General features: G+C 37.8%; 1 protein-coding gene across 1 annotated transcript; it reads right to left on the reverse strand.

The window, feature by feature from the left end:
• Positions 1–22,628: 22,628 nt before the first annotated feature.
• Positions 22,629–23,842, reverse strand: LOC121968298 (expansin-like B1). Its single transcript, XM_042518733.1, has 4 exons — positions 23,679–23,842; positions 23,491–23,597; positions 23,069–23,383; positions 22,629–22,967 (listed from the first exon to the last, which is right to left on the reverse strand). Exons 1-4 carry the CDS (start codon positions 23,833–23,835, stop codon positions 22,764–22,766), a joined length of 783 nt encoding a protein of 260 aa, XP_042374667.1. The 5' UTR covers positions 23,836–23,842; the 3' UTR covers positions 22,629–22,763.
• Between the last annotated feature and the right edge of the window lie 748 nt (positions 23,843–24,590).

The raw sequence follows: 24,590 nt of genomic DNA on the forward strand, positions 1-24,590 counted from the left end.
CGGATGAGTCTTATGTATACAAGAAGTGTGATGAAAACGTGGTGATATTTCTTATACTACACGTAGATGAAATTTTGTTAGTTGGCAACAATATCAAAGTGTTATCGAAAGTAAGGGTATGGTTGTCCAAGCAATTCGATATGAAGGACTTGGGAAAATGTGCACATATTCTCGTGATCAAAGTAATAAGGGATCACAAGAAAAGAATGTTGTGTTGGGACCTTGACGTCCGCTAGAGGGGGGGTGAATAACGTCTCACCCAAATCGATTGCTTCCTATAATGTTAGTTCACAACGGAAATACAAAAACAAATACTAACAAGAGAAAGCAAACCTAACACGTTGATTTAACGTGGTTCGGAGATAAAGCTCCTACTCCATGGTTGTCCGTAAGGTGGACGATCCCGATCCGTCGGTGGATGACTCCCCGGAAAACCTCCGGTTATCTCAAGCTCCTTGTCGGTGGAGAAATCTCACCACAAACACTTGAATACAAGCACACCGATCACACGAAGGCTTGGGAGACTCTAATAGGCTTTAACCAAGTCTATTTCGTCAACCATGCCCAAGCACCTCGAGCTCTATTAAATAGAGCTCGAGAAGAAAACACTAAGCTGTTTTCCCGCTACCAGTCGACTGCTACAGTGCTGCTACAGTGTCACGACAGTACTGCTACAGTGTCGCTACAGTACTGCTGCAGTAATCCTAAAAAATATATATAATTTTTCCTTGAGTACAATCACTCAGCACTCGTCCTCGCTCGACCAACCTAGACCTAGCCTTCTAGCCTCCTCCATCAGCCTTGCGTCCCTCGGATGTCTCCCCATCCTTCACGTCTTGCCTTTTGGAGCTTCCTTCAGCCTTGTCCATATTGTCGGGTCTTCCTTTTCCAAGAGGCTCCTCACCTCCGGGACTTCATCCATTGTCAAGTCACACTTGGACTTACGTTGCCAAGACTACATGCTTGGACTTACACCGCCAAGACTCATTCTTGGACTTTCCTCCTTTGCCAAGATCACACTTGGACTTTCCTTGTTGTACCTATATCCTGCACACTCACAATGCATATCAAATACAATAATAAACCTAACTTAAACATTTGCCCAAACATCAAAACCTAGGACAGCTAGATTGCTCCAACATGTTGTGCTTATCCCAAGCTTCATATTTCGATACGATCCTATCTCGTTTTAGCATGCAAGATTCTAAGAAAGGTTTTTTACCTTTTAGGAATGAAGTATCTTTATCTAAAGAGATGTCTCCGAAGACATCAAAAGAGATAGAAGAAATGAAGACAGTTCCTTATGCTTCAGCTGTAGAAAGCCTAATGTATGCTATGTTATGCACGAGACCGGATATCTGTTTTGCCATGGGCATGATTAGCAGATATCAAAGTAATCCAGGACAGGGGCATTGGACTGCCGTAAAGCATATATTAAAGTACCTGAGAAGGACTAGAGATTATATGCTAGTTTACCAAGCATATGATTTGCTCTCTGTGGGTTACACGGATTCTGACTTTTAATCAGATAGGGACAATAGTAAGTCTACATCAGGCCATGTGTTTATTTTAGGAGGTGGAGCCATAGCATGGAGGAGTGTTAAGCAGAAATGCGTTTCAGACTCAACCATGGAAGCTGAGTATATGCCAGCCTCTGAGACAACCAAAGAAGTTGTATGGCTCAGGAACTTTTTAATGGACTTAGATGTGATTCCTAGTTTATCCAAAATCATCATAATTTATTGTGATAATAGTTGTGCAGTAGCAAACTCGAAGGAACCACCAGCCCATAAGGCGAGTAAACACATTGAGCGCAAGTACCACTTGATACGAGACATCATAAAGTGAGGAGAAGTTGTTGTCGCCTAGATTGATAACCTGGATCTTTTCACTAAGGCCCTTAAGGCAAAAGCTTTTGATGGGCATGTTGAAGGGATGAGAATTAGATGTATGGCAGCGTTTATAGCAGCATTGTCTTTTAGTATAAGTGGGAGATTGTTAGAGTGCATACTAAAAGTCTATCTTTTTGTATAAACAATTATTTTGAAATAAGAATCACATTGGTCAAATGTCTACATTTATGCTAAGTATAGTTGTCCGTTTAATTTATATTGTAGATAACATGGTATGAGGAGACACACAGAAGTTCATGTTATCAGTTCCTTATAAATTATAAATAGTTGCTCGGAACTAAGATGGAATGGGACAAACCATTGGAGTGGTTGTAGTGTAATTAGGTATTAGTTTATCTTTACTAATAAATTACACTAGTACACTATGAGTGTATTGAGCAGAACCATTTGAGGTAATTTTTTTTATACTGACTATATAAAAGAATAAAATCTCTGTTATTATGGAAGTACACACTCTTAATCATGATATAATAACAAGCACATATACTTAATATTTATTTCTTTAATTTATCAAAGGGTGAGATTTAGTTCGTTAAATCAAGAGGCCCGATAAGTTGGGAAATGATATTATTTATATGGTGTGTTGTTGATTATAAAATGAAACTGTGTCCTAGTAATCTAAGTTGATGATGTCCCTTTGAGGAGCTCATAAGGATTGTCATGTAAACCCTGCAGGTGGACTTAGTCCGACATGACAATAAGGTTGAGTGGTACTATTCTTGGAGCTAAATATTAATAAGTGAGTTGTCAGTAACTCATTTAATTAGTGAGCATTCAATATCTTAAACGCAGGGAGACTAACGTACTCATAATAAGAAGGATCTCATATTGTAATATGGGATTGGTGCGGTAGTGCAATAATAACTCTTTAGTAGTATGAGTTATTATTGATGAACTCGAGTTGGGTGTTCGGGGCGAACACGGGAAGCTCAAGTTCATCGGGAGACTAAAATAAATTCCTCCTCTAGGTCTCTATTGTAGCCTCTTATTTATAAAATCGTATATCCACCTAAAACCCAACTTCTTACCCATCTTGAAGTGGCCGACCAAGCCTAGCTTGGAGCCCAAGCTAGGGCCGGCCAAACCAAACCAAGATGGGAGGTAAGTTGTGGCTGGCCTAGCTTGGAGCCCAAGCAAGGGTGGTCGGCCACAATGAAAGAGGGAGTTTTAAATGTTTAAATCTTTCCTATTGTGGGAGCTATGATTTTAAAAGAGAGTTTTAAAAATTTTAAATCTTTCCTTTTATAGCCTTCTACAAAGAATTAAGAGAAAGGTTTTTAATCTTTCCTTATTTGTAGTTTAAAAGGAAGAGATTTTAATTTTTGATAAAGCTTTCCTTTTTTGTAATCATCCACATGTTTTAAAAGAGTGATTTTAATTTCTAAAATTTTCCTCTTATAACCAACCATGAAGGGATTTAAAAAGAGAAATTTTTTAATTAAAATTTCTTACCGGAAACAAACAAGGAAGTTTTAATTTTATGTTTAAAACTTTCCTTATTGGGAGCACAAGGGTGTGGCTAACCATGACAAGTATAAAAGGAAGTTTTAATTTTTTGTTTTAAAACTTTCCTTTTTAGTTATTGGAAAGGAATATAAGGAAGTTTTAATTATGTTTAAAACTTTCTTTTTTTTGCCAAGACCAAGGATTATAAAAGAGAATGAGGGGGTGCCTCACCCAATAACACATCTTCTAATCCTCTTCTCTTATTCCTTGTGGTTAGCCCTTCCTCTTCTCCTATTCTTCTTCTTTATGGCCAGCGGCATCAACTTCTTGGAGAGACTTTGGTGGCCGGATTTTTGCTTGGAGAAGAAGAAGCTAGAGAAAGGAGGCATTGTTTCCTAGCATTCCTTGGAGATTGGTTGGTGGCCGAAACTCATTATCCTTGAAGGTTGTTGGTGGCCGAAACTTGGGAGCAAGAAGAGAAGGTTTGGGTGGATTTCATCTTGGTAGATCGTCGCCCACACGACGTTCAAGAGAAGGAGAGGAATACAATAGAAGATCAAGAGGTCTATAAGCTACAAAAGGTATAACTAGTTATTAGTTTCCGCATCATAACTAGTTTATCTTTTGTATAGATCTTGAAAAAACAAACACAAGAGGTTATCGGTTTTAAGTTATCATTTTTGTTATTGATTATATGTTTTCGATTTCGTGTTTCGATAATGTGTTTCTATTGAGGTCTCTATAGTTAAACCTAGTTTACTGTAAGAAGTTAAATATTCGATTTCTTTGTGAGGCTTTGTCTAGGAAGTGGTGGATGATCCCATATCCAAGAAGGTCTAGTGTCTCGCCATGTTTAACCTGGAAGCCGATCTTTGAAATAGATATTTGATAACTTCTGTAATATGGTTTAACTTAGGAAGATCACATCGGTTGAGCTTGGAGTAAGAATGTTAAGTTTCGTTCCCAATCCAAGTTTAATTTCTAAAGGAAAATTTAGATTAATAATGTTAAGCATCGTTTGCAATCCAAATTTAACTTTAGTAGAGCACATGGGTAGCTAGGATAGTTCTATGCTTGTACAAATTTTTGTACAGGGAAACTAGGATGAAATTTAACTTTTGTAGAGCATATGGATAGCTAGAATAGTTCTATGCTGGTACAAATTTTTGTACAGAGAAGCTAGGTTGGTATTCCGAGTAGCAACCAACACCATCAACATGATCAAGTAAGTCATGAACACAAAGTAAAGAAAGAAATTGTAATTTCTAAAGTAAATAGTTATCATTGTCAAGCTTAACGAAAAAAGAAGGAACTATATGAAAAGAGAAATATATATTTTATGATGGCGCAGGGATCTCAGTAGAACTATCAGAAGACATTTTATTTTTCATGTTTTTTTTTTGTGTTGTTTTCTTGTGTACATTGTTTTTTACCTGTTTTTTCCCTGCTCCTTTTTTCTCTCTAATTTTTTCCTTTTTTTTCAACTTTTTTTTGCTTTTTGTTTTCTAACAGCAATGGAAGAGGAAAAAAATGGAGAAGGAAAAAAAATAAAATGAAAAAATAATAACTTTGTTTTACTACGATTGACGTTATCGAAGTTTACTACTATCGATAAAAAAGAGTTGTTGCTAAAAGGAAACGAAAAGTTGCTACTGTCGAAGTTGCCGTTGTCGAAGTTTTGGGGTTGTCACATTGTAGATGATGATATCAAACCTCGATGTAGAAACTCCTATAGCTACTATAACAAAAATTCGGAAGAGAAAAATTAAGCGGAAGGAAAGATCGCTTTGATATCATTTTGAAACTAATAGATGAAGAAAAGAATAAGATAGAGAATAATTATTTGATATTTACTAAAGTCAATAGACTTATTTGTATAAGTTGTCTAAATAATAATGAAAAATTTAAATATAACATATAATTTATAAGCATAGCAATAAATATAATAGATTTGAAAGTATTATTTTTTTTACTATTCATATCGATCTTGTGATGCCGATCTTAATTGTGATGTCAAATATAATAAATTTCAATTAATTAAAATCAGTTCGAGAAATTATTTTCCATTATCATCATTTAAGGTATTTGAAAGTTTCTATTTGTTACTGTTCTTTTTGTTCGTAACTACTATTCATTTCACCTATCCAAATCTGAGATGACAGGGAGTAGATAAATGCCTGATTAACGATTACATATTGTATTATTCTTCAATGCCTGGCTTGCTATCTTCTCATTAGTTCCAAAACTTTAGAAAGAAAGGAGCAAAAGATTTGAGAAGAACAAACGCAGGGTAGGCGACAAAGTTTCAACCCATCGATGAGGGACGACATCGTGACAAGTTGCGGCGAGGAACGACGTCGTGGCGCAAGGTCGGCGACGAAACCTTAAGCGATATGAGAGGGCCGCGACAAAGGACTGCGTCGCGACGAGTTGTGACGAGGAACGACATCATAGTGTAGGGTTGACAATGAATCCCTAATTTCGGACGGCGTCGCGAGAGGATGGGCATCACTAGAGTTTTCTGGGACGGTGCAAGGAGAGAAATATCACGATAAAAAAGAAAATTAATAAAAACATTATATGTATATATATTCCCATTTGATTATGATTTTTTTTTATGTATTTGGACTAATTAGGTGAAGAAGAGTGATTCGGGTATAAAAAAAATATGACTAACAGAAAAAAGCACGACTAATATTTGATATTTAGATGTTTATTGTAAAAAATTTAATATTTGATGATAATAATATTTTACAAGAGTCATTAATAAATTTATCTAGAGCATTTTACTAAAGAGAGCATTTAAGTTCCATGTTTTCGAAATTCTCAAAAACTTTATATTTCCCGAACAGTACACTTTACCAAAATCCCTTTTTTTATTAAAAAAAAAGTCAGCTGCTCAGGACGGTCGGCCGAAGGGATATTCCCATCACCAGTAGAATATTTCGGTGCTCCGACTCATCTCATGGAGTAGCTTTGACTCCTCTTACTCAAGTCGTCCGACATGAGCCGCTAGGATGAGAATCTCTTCGTCGGGTTAGAATCAGTGGCGTAGTTAGAATTTTCATTCAGGAGGGGCAAAGCGACAGAGTCAGCGAACGATGACGATGATGTTGGCAGCAAACAACAGTGTCGACTAAGCAAAAGAAATCAATTAAGTAAATTTCACCTCAATTAAAAGGTATTTTTTTATGGAGCATCGGTGAAGCGACGACGTTAGACAAGTGAAGACAATGACCATGCAACAAATGACAGTGACGATGGTAGCAATTGATGTCCGACGATAGTGACTTGGGTTATAACGGTAGCGACATGTCGCAGAAGATTTTGTGGGTAAAATTAGAGTTAGAAAAATAATATGAAAGAAATTATAGGAAGAAAAAAAAATGAAAAGAGGAAAATAAAAGTTCGAGATTAGAGGAGGAAGAAGAAAAACGGATAAAGAAAAAAATTAACTTAAGAAAAGAGGAAAATGTGTTAGGTTGAAAGGATTTTAATTGAAATTTTTAGCTAAAAAGATGAGAAAGTTTCAAAATTTATGACTATATATTTTTTTTTATTTTTTTCCTACTGTATTAATATTTTCCTTGAATTCAAGGGATGCGACCGCACCCTCTGAGCCTTATATAGCTACGCCCCTGGTCAGAATCCTAGGCAGTCTCTCACAGTCAACGTCTCCGATTTCTAGCTGTCGTCAATGACCGCCACATGCTCATCCTGGTTAGGTAGGACTCGCTGAGCTCTCGGTGGCGCTACTCCGGCCGCCACCACTTTACGGCCTTGCATGGGTGGAGCTACCCTGGGGCTAGGGTGGGCTCCAGCCCCACCAATTTCATAAAAATAAAACTAAAAAAAAATCAGCCTAATACTTTCTCTTAATTTTTCTCAAATTACATGTTCTTGTCCCATGAAATTTTTATTAAATCAAAACTTTTGATTTGGTTTAATTAAAATTCCAAAGCACACATTCCTTTATTAACAATTTTAATTAAATTAAAAATTTTATATGATCCTTCACCTCCAAGTTCCACGCACACGTTGTACACATCGCAAACCACACTAACTGGTGCCGAAGCTGTGGAGCCGTAGGTGTGAAAATTTTAGTTTTGATCCTCCCTTTTCGTCACTAGATTCGAGTAGATATGCTCATCTCTGTAATAGATTTCCTTCGAGCTCCTTTCTCGACGGTATAATCTCTCAATTTCTTGAAAATCTTTACATTATCATTGATATGATATTTTATATTCATGTCTTGTACAAACATTCAACAGTAACTCGATAAGTACAATCGTGACATCCCTTCTCTTGAATAGCATACGATATCGGTGCGACCATCATCGCCGCAAGTTTATTTCTTTTGATATTATCTATTTGAGTCAACTACTAATTTTTCTTTTGATAAATTAATTAAATTTATTAACATATTTATTAATTAATTTGATTAATTTTATTTTTATAATTAGTTATTTTCCGTTATTGTTTGTTTTATATTAGCAAGTAGAGCTTGGTATCATGTTATATTAGATTGATCACTAAGGAGTATTTTTTCATCATTAATTGGATGATGATAATTTATGTATTTATTCACTTTAATATAGAAAATCTAGGGAATGAAGAAAAGAAAAACTATCAACTCATTTTTTAAAGCAAAAGAGCAAACATCGACAAGTTAGGGCATTCTCCATCCAATATTGATATATCAAATTCTAGTGATCAAGTTGATGTTAATTAGTTCTCCAATATGAAAATATTATGTTAATCAAAGGGATGAAATTAGACGAGCTTATATTAAGATGAGACCATATCAACCTATTAAGAATGAGTATCCATCGACTAAATTCGGAAGTCAAAATCGACAATTTCAAAATCATTGGTTTAAAAAGTTTACTTGGTTAGAGTACTCTCCTTCAAAAGATGCTGCATTTTATTTTCCATGCTTCTTGTTTGAACATGAGCATCCTCGCAATTCTACATTTAAAATAGATGGATTCAAATATTGGAAGCGAGTTAATGATGAGGATAGATGCACATTTTTTATGCATATAGGATGTAATACTTCACCACATAATAATACTGTGGAATATTTTGATAATTTGAAAAATATACCTTGTCATATTGACAAAGTGATGAATGCATAATCTTTAAAAGAAAAACAAAAGAACATATTGCGGCTTACATCAACTATTGAAAGCATTCGATGACTCACTTTGCAAGCATGTGCATTTAGAGGGCAAGATGAGTCTCTATCTTCTAATAATCATGGAAATTTTATTGAGATGATAAAATTTATAGGGAAAATGAATTAGAGTATTAGAAGTATCATCTTAGAGAAAGCTCCAAAAAATGTAAAATATACTTCACCATATATTCAGAAAGATATCTTAAATATTCCTGCCAACCAAGTAAGGACCAAGGTTCATAAAGAAATTGGGGATGCAAAATTTTACATTTTAGTTGATGAAGCAAGAGATACATCCAAGAAGGAGCAGATGGCCATTGTATTGAGATTTGTGGATATTGATAGTTTTTTACAAGAGCGGTTTTTCGCCATTGTACATGTAACTGATACAACTGCTGCAACACTTAAGAAAGAAATAGATGATGCTCTTGGTCGTTATGACTTGCATATTCACAATATACGGGGATAAGGATATGATGGTGCTAGCAATATGTGTGGTTCTTGGAATGGATTACAAGCTCTTTTTTTGAAAGATTGTTCATGTGCATATTATGTACATTGTTTTGCTCATCAACTTCAACTAGCTTTAACTGCAGTTGCTGAAAAAGAGATATCCATTTGGTTATTCTTTTCAAATTGAATTCAATTTATAATCTCATTAATGCATCTCCTAAACGTCATGTTGAGTTACATTGTGCTCAAAGAATTGAAGTTGCACATATGATAGCTACTGGTGAAGGTGATATCGGTAGAAGATGTAATCAAATTGGCAATTTACTATGACCTGGAAAGACTTGTTGGAGTTCTAATTTTGACTCAATTTGTTGCATAATTGATATGTATAGCTTTGTGATTATCGTGCTTGAAAAGATGGTGGTTGATAGGTCTTCTAACTCCATCCATGGTGAAACTAGTGGTTTGTTGATTGCAATGAAGTCTTTTTGATTTCATATTCATATTACACTTGATGCAAAAGATAATGGGAATAACAAATATGCTTTGTCAAGCATTGCAAGAGAAATCTTTAGATATTTTAAATGCAATAGATTCTATTTCAACTACTAAAACTTTGCTTTATACTTTGAGAGAAGAAGGTTTTATTATTCTACTTAGTCATGTGAAAGAAGTTTGTGCCAAATATGGCATTGAGATACGTTATATGGAAGCTCGTTATAAATATGCTACAGGTCGTTATTGTTAACAAAATGACTCAATTACAGTTGAACAATGTTGGTGCGGGAAGCATTTGACGATCGAACTTTAGTTTTGATAATGGCAAAGGGATTCAAAGTTAAGATTATTTGTTATCTGATGTCCTTAAATGAGATTGCAGGAAAGTCTTAACTGTTAGGATCGATGATCGCGGCTAGAGAGGGGGGGGTGTGAATAGCCGCTCCAAATTGCTCGTTTCTTCCTACGATTAGGGTTAGCCAGCGGAAATAACTAAATAGAAACGCAAAAAGGAAAGATCAAACCTCAAACTCGAACTCGACGATGTAACGAGGTTCGGAGATGAAACTCCTACTCCTCGGCGTGTCCGTAAGGTGGACGAGCCCTATCAATCCGTCGGTGGATGAGTCCCCGGAGAACCGGCTAATAAATACTCCTTGTGGGTGGAGAAACCTCGCCACAATAGCTTGCAACAGTAATATGGAAATACAAAGAAGAGCAAGAAGCAAAATACAATACAAATGTATGAAACACCTTCGCTTACTTGCCTTCTCTTCGACTGGATGAAGCAGCAGCTTCAAGCGATGCCTACAACAGCAGGAACCCAGCCGAAAGGAAGCTCACGCGAAGCTTAGACGAGAGCTCAGCAAAGCTCTAGAGAAGAAACCAGGAAGAACTTGCAGAAGCAAGAAGAATCGAAGAGAAAGAAGAAGAGTTCCAGTCAGCAGCCCTCGATCTCTTCTTATAACCCCTGATATCCTGAGCCAACCTGCGAACCTGCAAGCAAAAAGACCAGAACACAGAAGCCTGAAATAACCTAGCCGTTGAGTGACAACGGTTAGTCCTGGACCGATCAGGCTCCAACCTGATCGGTCCACACTGTCCCTGATCGGTCTTGGGGACCGATCAGGCTAAGCCTGGACCGATCAGGCTATGTCCTGATCGGTCCAGGAGGAGTCTGATCGGTCCCTTGGACCGATCAGCCTTTCTCCTTCTTCTCTTCTGTTTGCTTCCTGATCGGTCTTTAGACCGATCAGATAATCCACAGAAGCATTCTGTTTGATTACTGATTGGTCAACAGACCGATCAGCCGTATCACTGGATCGGTCCCCAGATCGATCCAGAGCTTGGTTTTTCCTAAGTCTCCCAAACTTTCCAAACCAACATCCGGTCAACCTTGACCTGTTGGTACATCATGCTTAGCATCCGGTCACTCCCTTGACCTGCTAAGACTCCTCACCAAGTGTCCGGTCAATCGCTTTGACCCACTTGGACTTTTCTCTTCGTGTCAAGTATCCGGTCACTCCCTTGACCTACTTGACCTTCTCAACACCAGATGTCCAATCACCCTTGATCCATCTGGATTTTCCCTTGCCCGGCTTCACTCACCAGGACTTTCACCTAGCTTCACTCACTAGGGTTTTCACCTGGCTTCACTCACCAGGATTTCTAATCTGCCCGGCTTCACTCACCAGGACTTTCCAACTGCATGGCTTCACTCACCAGGACTTTCCCACTGCCTAGCTTCACTCACCAGGACTTATCCGTCTGCCTGGCTTCACTCACTAGGACTTTCCACATCCGGTCCAGAGAACGAGCTACCGAGCCCTCTCTGACCATAGTTCAGAGAACGAGCTACCGAGCCCTCTCCGACTTCCCATGTGCCAAGCTTCCATACTTGGACTTCTCCGTGCCAAGTCTCCATACTTGGACTTTTCCCGTGCCAAGCTCCCTGCTTGGACTTTTCACCATGTCAAACTCCCTGCTTGGACTTTTCCCATGCCAAGCTCCCTGCTTGGACTCTTCCGAGTCAGGTCAACTCACCTCGGGTCAACCAGGTCAACCTTGACCACGGGTTGCACCCACAATCTCCCAAGCTTGTATCCTTATAAAACATCAAGGTACAACTTTTCTGTTCACGTCAAACATAACTCGTCAAACATCAAAACACAACTCGAGTCAAGTCAACTCGAGTATGGTCAACCAGGTCAACCTTGACCTAAGGTTGCACCAACATTAACTGTGGTTAGGCATGTGAAAAACCCTAGGGGGTGGTAACCCTAGGTCCTAGGGGGTGGTAACCCTAGGTGGTAGAAAACCCTAAGGGGTGGGAACCTTAGGTCCTATGGGGAGGTAATCCTAGGTGGAGGAAAACCCTAAGGGGGGATAACCTTAGGTCATAAGGGGTGGTAACCCTAGGTGGAGAAAAACCCTAGAGGGTGATAACCCTAGGTCCTAGGGGGTGGTAACCCTAGGAAGAAAGTCCAGTTGGTCTGGAGGACCAGACTGGCATCAGGTAACTCTCTTGAGTGGAGTAGGTGAGGACGCGTTCCCCGTAGAGGGAACAGTAGGCATCGGGTCGACCTAGGGTTTCCGGTCCGAAATCTGAAGTCAGACCCGGGCAGTCTGGAGACTGTCAATTACTGCATTTATTGTCTCTTATGTGTGCTAATATTTATCTTGCAGGGTAGGTTATTGTTTTGGAGCTAACACATCTTGCAGGTACAAAAAACCAAAGCTAAGCGTCAGATGAATAGTATTCGAGGCGCCTCTATGGAGCTTGGAGACGCCTCGGGTGCAAGCCGAAGCCAGCTGTCCAGAGGAAATGGAGGCGCCTCAGACGTAGCTGGAGGTGCCTTGGACCAAGGCTTGAAGGCGCCTTAAACCATATAAGGTGCGACCAGATCTGTGTTGATCCACGCGTGCGACTCGGCGGCCTGGAGGTGCCTTGGACAGGCTTGGAGGCGCCTCCAACACTATGTAAAAGAGGGGTTCGAGCAGCAGCTTATAACAACAACTCACGAGCCATCTTCTTGCGTCAAATTGCTAACGAGACGATCCGACAAAGCTGCAACTTGACGCCGACGACCCGGAGACTTAATATTATTATTTTCCTTCTGTCGTTGGTATAAGTTTACTATTTTCCTTGTACTTAACTTGTAATTCATTTTCGATATTATAGTTGTTGCCCACCGAAAGCGATCAACGATCATGGGCCTTGGAGTAGGAGTCGCTCAAGGCTCCGAACCAAGTAAATCACTTGTGTTCGCGTGTGTTGTTTATTTTATTTCCACTGCGTTATTACTCTAGTTTTGCGATTCTGAAACGAGTGAAAGCCACGAGCGTTATTCACCCCCCTCCCCCTCTAGCGCCTTCGATCCAACAATTGGTATCAGAGCGGGGTCGCTTTGAATCGGTGCAACCACCATTCAAGTAATTTTTTCGTGGTATTTTCAGTTTTCTCGGAGTCGATCGGAATTAGCATAATTGCTATTTTCTAATCAAGTTTTCCTCGCTTGAAACGGTTTTGTTCGAAGTTGGCGCAACACCACTCGAGTTAATTTATATATATATATATATATATACATCCCGCACTACTAATCCAAGACCCAGTCTTGGGACAGATTTTTCTGTGTGTGTGTGAAGATTTGTTAAATGGCACTTCAAGAATGTTATAGCACCGCTTGACCACCGCTCTTCACCGGAGGCGATTTCGGGTACTGGAAAGGCAGGATGGAGGCGTACTTGCAAACCTAGTTCAAAGCCTGGATGATCACCAAGACAGGACTTGAACTCCCACTAGACAGCTCAGGTAAATTAGTGTCATACCAGAACTATGACACATCCTTAATAAAGAAAGTTGAGGCGAACGCAAAGGCTACCTGCATACTCCAGTGTGGATTGACCAAGGAGGAACTCAACAGAGTTGGACCGTTCTCCAGCACAAAAGAGCTATGGGAGAAGCTGATCGAACTCCACGAGGGCACCTCCGACACCAAGGTAAGCAAAAGAGATCTGTTACTTAATAAATTGTATAATCTGAAAAATGCAAGAAGGTGAGACAGCTAGCCAGCTCCACGCCCGAATTTAAGAACTGCTAAATGGACTCCATGAGATCGGACAGAAGGTAGATAACCGGGACATCATAAGGTACTCCTTAAACGCCTTTCCGAGGAACACCTTGTGGGCATCCATGGTAGATGCCTACAAGGTTTCTAAGGACCTCTCTACTATTAAGTTAGATGAGTTGTTTTCTGAGTTTGAGCTTCATGAACAGACTAACTCACGTCCGGGCGAGAAAGGGTTGGCTTTGATTACAGGTACAGGAAGAACACGCGAGTCAAAATCAAAACGTAGAATCGAACAAGAATCAGAAGAGGAACAAGATTCGGAAGACGATGATGATCTCACAAGCGAATTCGTCAACCTGATGAAAAAACTCTACAAAAAGAAGGGCTTCAACAAAAAGGACGTCAAAAATGCCATCCAGACCAAAGAAGCCCAATCAAGCTCAAAGGTCAAATTCGAGGTGACTTGCTACGGGTGCAATCAGAAGGGGCACATCACGGCGAACTGCCCGAACCAAAAGGATCCAAAGAAACCAAGAAGGAAGAAGGCTCTGAAGGCCACTTGGGACGAATCTTCTTCCGAGGAATCCGACGACGAAGAAGCCGAGCAGGCAAACCTCCTCGCATTGACAGCCCGGGACTACACCAAAAGCGAGGACGAATCGGAAGCCGAGTCCGAGAGAAGCCACGGATCTGCATCCGTTTCCGAAGGGCCAAACCCCTCTGTAAGTAAAAGTCGTTTGTATAGTTTAATCAATTATTTAATGCATAAAGTAGCTAAGTCGAAAGTTCGAATCAAGTCGCTTCTAAAGGAGGTAACACTCCTTAAAGAAGTGACTAACCCCGTAACCTTGCCTGACCCAGTTCAGACTGAAAATTCAACTCAAGTCCAAAAGCTGGAGGAAGAAAATTCAAGTCTGAAAACTCAGGTCAAGGATTTAGAAAAGACCCTAGAACGATTTTCTTTGGAGTCCAAGAACCTTGACCTAATTCTTGGGACTCAAAGAACCGTTTACAATAGAACTGGACTAGGATTTAAATCCAAAAAGAAATATAGATCCTATCTATCCTTAGCCTACAGAAGAAACAGTAAACTAATCCAAGCATGGGTACTCAAGTCCATCTTGGTCAATCAAGTTGGACTTGGTAAATATTGGGTCCCCAAGGATCAAGTACATTACCTTGAAAAATCTAATCAAGGTTATGATCGAAGGGGAGCAAAAAGAAAAACTATTTTTATTAATAAATAAACAAATATAATCTTAACAAATAAATAATTAATAAACAAATAAATAATTAATAAACAAATAAATAATTAATAAATAAATAAAAATAATCTTAACAAATAAATAATTAATTAATAAATAAAAATAAACTTAACAATTAATAAATAAATAAAAATAATCTTAACAAATAAATAATTAATAAATAAATAAAATCTTAACAAATAAATAATCAATCAATAATGGAGGCTCTAGAATAGCTGGCACCTCCAAAAGGAATCTACCCGACAGGGTAACTGAACGCAACCTACCCGGCAGGGTAATTAGGGCTAGAATGAAAAGGGCTAAGTTTAACTTGACCCACAGTACTGGTAAAGTATTGGATGATAGTACGTTAGGGAAGCTTAGTCTATGCATGTCTAGAAAGATATGACTTCGACCTGGTGCATTTGGCTAAGTGGAACTGACTGAAGCTACCCTTTATGGATTCTAACTAGTTAGACTAAGGTTTTGTATTTACTATTTGGAAAACCTCGAAGGCATGGTTACCTTAATGATGTCCTAGTGACTCACAATAGCCCAGAAGTTTATCCAAAAAATGCTCATTTGTTGAGCCCAAAGCTAAACTTGAATCTAACACAAAGTTAAAACAAACCCTACAATTGAACCTAATTCATCTCATAAAATTATAGGATCCCCTTATTGAAAAACTTATACCGGGTGAGATGATTAAGAATTGAAATTAAACAGGAATTCGATTAAGTTAAATTACATCCAAATTTTAAATTAATACTTTTCAAAATTTAATTAACTTTTCAAATTTTAATTAACTTAAAAAAATTTCAAAAGTAATTAACTTTTCTCAAAATTTAATTAACTAAACATTTTTCAAAATTTAATTGACTAAATACTTTTTCAAAATTAATTTACACTTAATATTTTCAAAAATTAATATTCAATTTTTTCAAAATTTAAATTAACTTAATATTTTTTAAAAATTTTAATTAACTTAAATATTTTTAAAATTTTAATTAACTTAAATATTTTTTAAATTTTAATTAACTTAAATATTTTTAAAAAATTTGAATTAACTTAAACACTTTCCAAAATTTTATTAACTTAATACTTTGTCAAAATTTAATCAACTTAATACCTAATCATCCTACTAATAACTAAATTATCTAAATTAATAACTTCACTATCTTTTCATCAAATAAATTCCAATTCAATCACTTTATGTGTAGGAACATAAAGAATTGGATCAATGGATGTTGGATAGTGGATGTTCCAGACATATGACTAGAGATAAATTGAAGTTCAAAAAGACACTCAAATAAAAAGAATTAGAAGTGACCACGGGGTGAATTTGAAAATCATAACTTTATTGAATTTTGTGAAATTAATGAGTATAAATATGAATACTCTTGCCCAAGGACTCCCCAACAAAATGGCCTAGTAGAGTGTAAAAACCGAACCCTACAAGAAGCCGCTAGGATTATATTAAACGAATATGAGCTATCCAACCAATTCTGGGCCGAAGCAATAAATACAGCATGTTATATACAAAACAGAATTTTATTTAACAAATCTCACAACAAAACACCCTATGAAATATATTATAATAAAATTCCTAATCTAAATTATCTAAAAGTCTTTGGATGTAAAGTATACATTTTAAACACTAAAGACTATTTAGGAAAATTTTCATCAAAAACAACCACAAGAATATTTTTAGGGTATTCAACAACTAGTAGGGCATATAGAGTGTATAATAAACATACCCTAAAAGTTGAAGAAACAATAAATGTAATATTTGATGAAGATAATAAGGTAACCACTATAACAAATGAAAATAATATAGAAAATATTAACCCACTAAATACAGAAGATGACGAAATTCAACCTGAACCCAATGAATCTGAAGAACCAATCACTAACCCAAACCTAAGACCAACAAAATCAAACACAAATCACCCATCTGACCAAATCTTGGGTGATCCATCTCTAGGAGTTAGAACTAGGTCATCCTATAGAAACAGTAGTCAAATAGCCTTGATATCTGAAATTGAACCCAAAATTATAGACGAAGCTCTACCCGATCCAGACTGGACATTAGCAATGTAGGAAGAATTAGCCCAATTTGAAAGAAACTAAGTCTGGGACTTAGTACCAAAACCCACTGATAAAACTATAATTGATACTAAATGGGTTTTCAGAAACAAACTAAATGACCAAGGTGAAATAGTTAGAAACAAAGCAAGATTAGTAGCTAAAGGGTTTAACCAAGTAGAAGGGTTAGACTATGATGAGACCTATGCCCTTGTAGCTAGACTTGAGTCAATTAGGATGTTGTTGGCCTATGCAGCACATAAGGGATTCAAGCTCTACCAAATGGATGTAAAATCCGCCTTCCTAAACGGATTTATTAAAGAAGAAGCGTATGTTAGCCAACCTCCTAGATTTGAAGACTTAGAGCATCCAAACCATGTCCTTAGACTAAAAAAAGCCCTATATGGACTAAAACAAGCACATAGGGCCTGATATGAACGACTATCTAATTATCTTTTAGAAAAAGGGTTCCACCAAGGATAAGTAGATCCAACCCTTTTTGTAAAAACCTTAGAATAAGATATTTTCATAGCTCAAATTTATATAGATGATATAATATTTGGCTCAACAAACTCAAAATTTTTAAAGAATTTACGAACTTAATGGAAAGTGAGTTTGAAATGAGTTTAGTAGGGGAACTTAACCTTTTCTTAGGTCTACAAATTAAGCAAACAAAGGATGGAATTTACATATACCAAACCAAATATGCCAAGGAATTAATTAAAAAAATTTGGCATGGAAAATTCAAAAATCATAAATACACTAATGTCAACTAATATCAACATTGATGTTGACCCAGAAGGAAAACCAGTAGATCCAAAACACTATAGAACCGTAATAGGCAGCTTACTCTATCTAACTGCAAGTCGACCCGACATACTATTTGCAGTAGGTATGTGCGTAAGATACCAATCCTGTGCAAAAGAATCACATATAACATGTGCTAAAAGAATACTTAGATACATCAAGGGCACCCTAAATGTAGGACTCTGGTACCTTAGAACCTGCACCTTTGACCTTTTTGGCTATTCTGATTCAGACTATGCTGGGTGCAAACTAGATAGAAAAAGCACAAGTGGTAGCTGTCAAATTCTAGGTCAGTGCCTAGTAAGTTGGTCAAGCAGAAAGCAACACTGCGTTGCTCTATCCATTACAGAAGCTGAATACATAGCCCTAAGAGAATGCACTTCTCAACTTCTGTGGATGATGCATACACTAAAAGACTATCAAATAGAATATAAAAATACAAAATTTTTTGTTGATAATATGAGTTCAATTAATCTAACAAAAAATATAATTCACCACTCTTGAACTAAACACATAGAGGTAAAACACCACTTTGTAAGGGATCATGTAGCTAGAGGTGAAATTATACTTAACCATGTTGAGTCCAAATCTAACCTAGCTGACATTTTCACAAAACCCTTACCTGAACTCGAGTTTAGTACACTTAGAAGACAAGTAGGAATGTTTTGGGTAGAATAGATCTTGATTTTCAAACAAATTTCCTACATCTATCTTAAATATTTTTTAATCTTAAAATTATACTTGAAATTCTAGGAAAAATAATATTTTCAAAATCTCAGTTTTATTAGCTTTTTAGATTTGGACTTAGACTAGGAATTTCCCCTAGAAATCATGTTCCCCTAGTTTCAGCCAGAGCATCTCACAAACACACTAGGCATAACTTGTTTGTGTTTGAAAGAAACTTAGAATGACGTGAGATGCATAGGGTACAGCCTGGACTCCAGAATTCTTATATCTGTGCATCATAGTGAGTCTGGGCGTTAAAAACCAACTTTACATTAATCAAGTTAAATGATCCAACATTAGTCAAAACTAACTAGATTACTAACTTAACTTGACTAAACAAGTGAAAACTATTGCCCTCTAGGCATTCAGTCAGTAGCTAAAGGTTAGAAAGTTGGTTAAGAATATTAACACTGCAAATTGACTCAGCTAGCGCTTTAAGGCTCTGATACCTTGCAAAAGAAAATTGAATAATTTAACTCAGCTCATGCTTCAACATTAGGGTCTTAAACTCCTCCATTACCTTTAAGGATTTTCAATTTCTTAAAAATTTATTTTTAACTTCTATAGCCATCATATAAAGGTCTTTTTGAATTTTATTTTAAAAATTAAGTTAACCCAACTTTTTAAAAAAGTTTTTAAAAAGGGTATTCGAAATTAATGGTTTTTAAAAGGCTTTAAAAAATTTTATGAAATAATTTTTCAAAAAGGCCTCTCCAATTGCAAAACTTAACCTAAGTTTACACAAATTTTGGCTAAGTACCTCTCAAAATTAAGTATTTTCAAAAGCATTTCAAGTTTTAGCAGCTAAATATTTTTCAAAGAGCTTTCAAATCTAACTAAATATCTTTCCAAAAAGCTTTATCAAGATTTGCTAAGTATTTGTTCAAAGTTTAACTAAATGTTTTGATATAAAAAATTAGCTAAGTTACTTTTCAAATTCAATTGAATTTTATCTTAGCTAGTTTTAAACGAAAAAGTTATGTTTTAAAAAAAAAATTCTTTCACTTAGCTAAAGGTTCTACAATGATTATTAATTCCAAAAAAAAAACTAAGTACTTATCAAATTTTGGTTAACCCTCTATTTTTCCTTCTCTAAACTTTTTTGAAAAGGTAAATTTCTCAAAATAAGCTAAGGTCATTGATCATTCTTACTTATTTATTTTTGATATATGCCAAAGGGAGAGAGTAGAAGAAAGAAATTCATAAGGAAATTAAAGAAAGTTTGAAAATTTATAAATTTAAGGAGAGCTTTTATTAAGGGGGAGCATTCTACAAAATTTATAAAACTCTTGGACTAACTTATTTTTTTTCCTTGTGCTAAATATATGCTAGTTATGCCTTTCTTTATTGCATTTTTTTTCTTCTTAACTTTGAATTTCGGTTGCCATAATAAAAAATGGGGAGATTGTTGGTGTGGAAAGCATCCGACGATCGAACTTTAGTTTTGATAATGGCAAAGAGATTCAAAGTTAAGATTATTTGTTATCTGATGTGCTTAAATGAGATTGCAGGAAAGTCTTAACTACGGTTAGGCAGGTGAAAAACCCTAAGGGGTGGTAACCCTAGGTGGTAGAAAACCCTAAGGGGCGGGAACCTTAGGTCCTAGGGGGAGGTAATCCTAGGGGAGGTAATCCTAGGTGGAGGAAAACCCTAAGGGGGGATAACCTTAGGTCATAGGGGGTGGTAACCCTAGGTGGAGAAAAACCCTAAGGGGTGATAACCCTAGGTCCTAGGGGGTGGTAACCCTAGGCAGAAAGTCCAGTTGGTCTGGAGGACCAGACTAGCATCAGGTAACTCTCCTGAGTGGAGTAGGTGAAGACGCGTTCCCCGTAGAGGGAACAGTAGGCGTCGGGTCGACCTAAGGTTTTCGGTCGGAAATATGAAGTCAGACCCGGGTAGTCCAGAGACTGTTAATTACTGCATTTACTGTCTTTTATGTGTGCTAATATTTGTCTTGCAGGGTAGGTTATTGTTTTGGAGCTAACACATCTTGCAGGTACAAAAAACCAAAGTTAAGCCTCAGATGAGCAGTGTCCGAGGTGCCTCCATGGAGCTTGGAGGCGCCTCGGGTGCAAGCCGAAGCCAGCTGTCCAGAGGAATTGGAGACGCCTCCGACGTAGCTGGAGGCGCCTTGGACCAAGGCTTGAAGGCGCCTTGAAGATGCTTGAAGGCGCCTTAAACCAGATAAGGTGCGACCAGGTCTGTGCTGATCCACGCGTGCAACTCGGCAGCCTGGAGGCGCCTTGGACAGGCTTGGAGGCGCCTCCAGCACTGTATAAAAGAAGGGTTCAAGCATCAGCTTATAACAACTCATGAGCCATCTTCTTGCGACAAATTACTAACGAGATGATCCGACAAAGCTACGACTTTACGCCGACGACCCGGAGACTTAATATTATTATTTTCCTTCTGTCGTTGGTATAAGTTTACTATTTTCCTTGTACTTAACTTGTAATTCATTTTCGATATTATAGTTGTTGCCCACCAAAAGCGATCAACAATCGCGGACCTCGGAGTAGGAGTCGCTCAAGGCTCTGAACCAAGTAAATCACTTGTGTTCGTGTGTGTTGTTTATTTTATTTCCGCTGCATTATTACTCTAGTTTTGCGATTCCGAAACGAGTGAAAGCCACGAGCGCTATTCACCTCCCCCCTTCCTAAGCTTCTTAATGTTGATCACATTTATCGACTTGCTGAGAAATTCTATCCTTTTGATTTTGGTGCAGAAGATTTGCACCACTTGAGAATGCAATTGGATCATTATAAGTTTGATGTTGTTCGCCATGAAAGATTTCAAAATTTATCAACTATTTTTAAATTATGTCGAAGATTAGTTGAAACAAATAAGTTCCCACCTACAATTTGATTGACAGGTGATTTTTTTTTCATTTGTTATAGTTTATACATTATAATTCTATCATTTACTTATACATTAAATCTAATATATTTATTTAATTAACAAATTAATTCGTCTTATTTTAACTCTTTCTGTTTCTACAGCAATGACGGAACAAGCATTTTCAGCTATGAAACTTGTTAAAACAATACTTCGTAACAAGATGGAAGAAGAGTTTTTAATAAATTCTATGGTCATCTACATTGAATGGAAGTTGGTTGAAAAAATTGATAATGATATAATAATTAATGAATTTAATTCTAAGAATTAAAAATCGAAGAGCACAAGTTGAATAGAATTTTTTGCATATGCTTTAATTTTGAATGTATTGAATATTAGATACTATTGTTCTATAGTTTTAAAAAATTAATAATCAATTTTTTATTTATATAATTTATTATATCTCGACGATTTGCCCCAGGTAAATTTAGACTCTAGTTATGCTCCTGCGGCCTTGGCATCCTCACGCCCGATCAGCCCGCGCACCTACGGCCTGGCGAATCGGGGGTGGCAGCGGCCGATCTTGCGATCGACTCCATGATCGAGGAGGGCTTCGTCTCCATCTCCAAGCGCTCTAGATCCACCCACCTCCCGACCAACTCCGGGTTGCAGAGGTCATCTTCGAGCATTAGATTCTCCGTCAAGGTCAGACACTTCAGATTTGGGTACCTGATCGGATTCAATCTGCCAATGACACATCTCGTCGAAGAGGCGGTGAGGTAGGAGGAAGAAGGGCATACATGGAATCACTTGATCGAGACGTAGGCGAGGTCGTGAATGGAGGCGAAGAAAGGGAAGACTATGTGAAGGGCGGCGCCGGAGGAGCAATGGAGGGGCGAAGCTTAGGAAGGCAGAGAAGGAGAGTGGGAAGCAGGGACGATAGTCGGGGGCGAAGGAGCGGGAGAAGTGGCTCCAGGGCATGAATTAGTCGAGGCGGCACGGGCAGTTGGGGTTGAGGGAGGTTTGGCGCCAAGGGGAAACCGTGCAACAGATTTTATTTATTTATTTTTTAATAAAAAAGATATCATAATATCTCTAAAATTTAAAATAAATTATCTATATATATTATTAAATTTATACGGTGATTTTTTAATACACATTACAGCTATATTAAATTTTTATTATTTTTATATTATTATTATTATTATTTAGTTTTTAGTATTATTTATAAAATTTAAATTTAAGGAAGGGATTAGGAGATAATGTAGAATAAATTTTCACCTTTAATATAAATTATGTATTTAGGTACACGTGAATAAATTTTAACTAAAACATTATTAAATACCAAATTATATTATATAAAAATGATGTCAGGATCAAATAACTATAAGATATATTAATCAAATTCTGGTAAAAATAGACCTATCAATTTTTCATTTAATTATTCAGACGAAGTAATTAATGTTTATTCCGAACCAATACAATATTTCAAACGAATAACTAGCTGCTACTGCACTTGTATCCCAGAATCATACGCGCTCCCAGCAGTCCAGTCCTCGGGTATGTCATTGGGAGGCACCACCCAAGTCTCATCTCCCTCGTCACCTCCACTCAGCAGCATCCTCACAGACAGGGGCCCTCTTGGTGGAGACGCTGTCGCCCACACTGCTCCATGGCTCCTCTCCAAAATCTTGCACGTCAAGTTTTCAGTCTGCACTACACCAAAACACCCAACTTAGAACAACGTACCATGCATGCAGAGCCACTGGCCACTGCGACTACGTACCATTAGGATCGACGTAATGTACGTACCTCACACAGCTGAACAGCAATTACGTCCTTGTTTCCTTGCTGATACCATATTTGGAAGGCGAAGTAGTAGGGGTTGTTGCTGCTCTGGTCGATCCTGAATGTGATGTTCCTGCTTGGGTAGCTGCAAGAGACCCTGCGATACTCGACGCCGACCGCACCGCGTGACAGAAGAGAGGCGCCGGCATCCGCGTTCTGGCCCATCTTCGTGAAGGCGCGCTGGCTGAGAATGAAGTCAGTGTTGTCGCTCGCCCCTGAGTCTGTGATTACGATCGTGACGCCGTTGTTTGAGCAGTGTGCAGCATCGGTGCATCGTACCTAGTGAGTGTGGAATTATAAGTGATCATTCAGTAGTTAGAAAATTGCCATGGATTCGTAAGCAAGCAATCAATCTATCTATCTATCAGACGGAACTGTGGGTTCACCTGGTAGCATGCACCGCAGCCTACACCGTTTCTGTACAGTTTTGACGCTGCAGAGACGTCGCCGCCATTTAGTGTGGCTCCAAACTGGCCGTACTCGCATGCCCCAGCTACAAATATTTTCTCAGCGTGATGATGGGAAATCAAATAAAGACCAGTAGGATTAATTCATGAAGGTGTGTAAATCTTACTCTCTGTCCCTTGTTGATCGGAGTTCGGGTAGTAAGCTGCTCTTGACTGGGTAAAGCAATCAATGCAGGTGTCGTCTGCTGTTGCTGTGGATCGGAAAAGGAGCAAGATGAAGAAGGGCAGCAGCAGCAGCAGCCTCTTTGAAATAGAGCGAGCCATTAATGGAGTCAAAGGGAGGAGGAAGAGGCAGGAAACAGATGAAACTGATTATGAGAATTTATAGTGATTAAGTTAGAAACTATTCAGAAATTCAAGAAGTTGACTTTTTAACTGGTTGGAATGGAAAGAACAAGGTCAAATGTACTTATAAAGAAGCCATCTTTCACTTGATAAATCTGTAATGAACTTGAAGAAGGAAAGAAAAATGCTTGGTGCTTGTGCACCAACTCTAGGTTGAAAATTCTGAAGAGGAAATTAAAGCATGCAACTGCGTGCTTGACATGGAACAACTTTTTGCAGATACAGATCTCACCACTGGCATCTCCATTGGCCTCAACTTGTTGAATTCACTGATGAGGAAGAAAAGACGAAAGTCATATTCAAATTCATTTGGAACTCTATTCTAACTTTGTGTGACTGGGGTCGCAAGGATTTTAGCATCCATTGATGAGGAAGGAATGAGGAAGCTCACAATCCTGAGATTTTTCGTATAACTTTCTCTGTAATTTCTCTAGTTCCAACTGTCCAAGTTAGGTGGATGTGGTTTGGCAGGTGAACACCCAACCCAAGGAACAAAGATTCTGCTCAGCATTTGACAACTTAAATTCATCTAAGATGTTTGTAAATAACAAGGCTGATCGAGTTTGACAGATTGTTGTGGCAATCATAAAGAGTTTGACTCTGGAGATATTTGAATTATCATGGTTAGCATAATTCGTCTGAAGAAGATAAACAGAGCACAACACTTCATTGCT

The sequence above is a fragment of the Zingiber officinale genome, chromosome 3B (genome assembly GCF_018446385.1).
Source record: "Zingiber officinale cultivar Zhangliang chromosome 3B, Zo_v1.1, whole genome shotgun sequence".
NCBI lineage: Eukaryota > Viridiplantae > Streptophyta > Magnoliopsida > Zingiberales > Zingiberaceae > Zingiber > Zingiber officinale.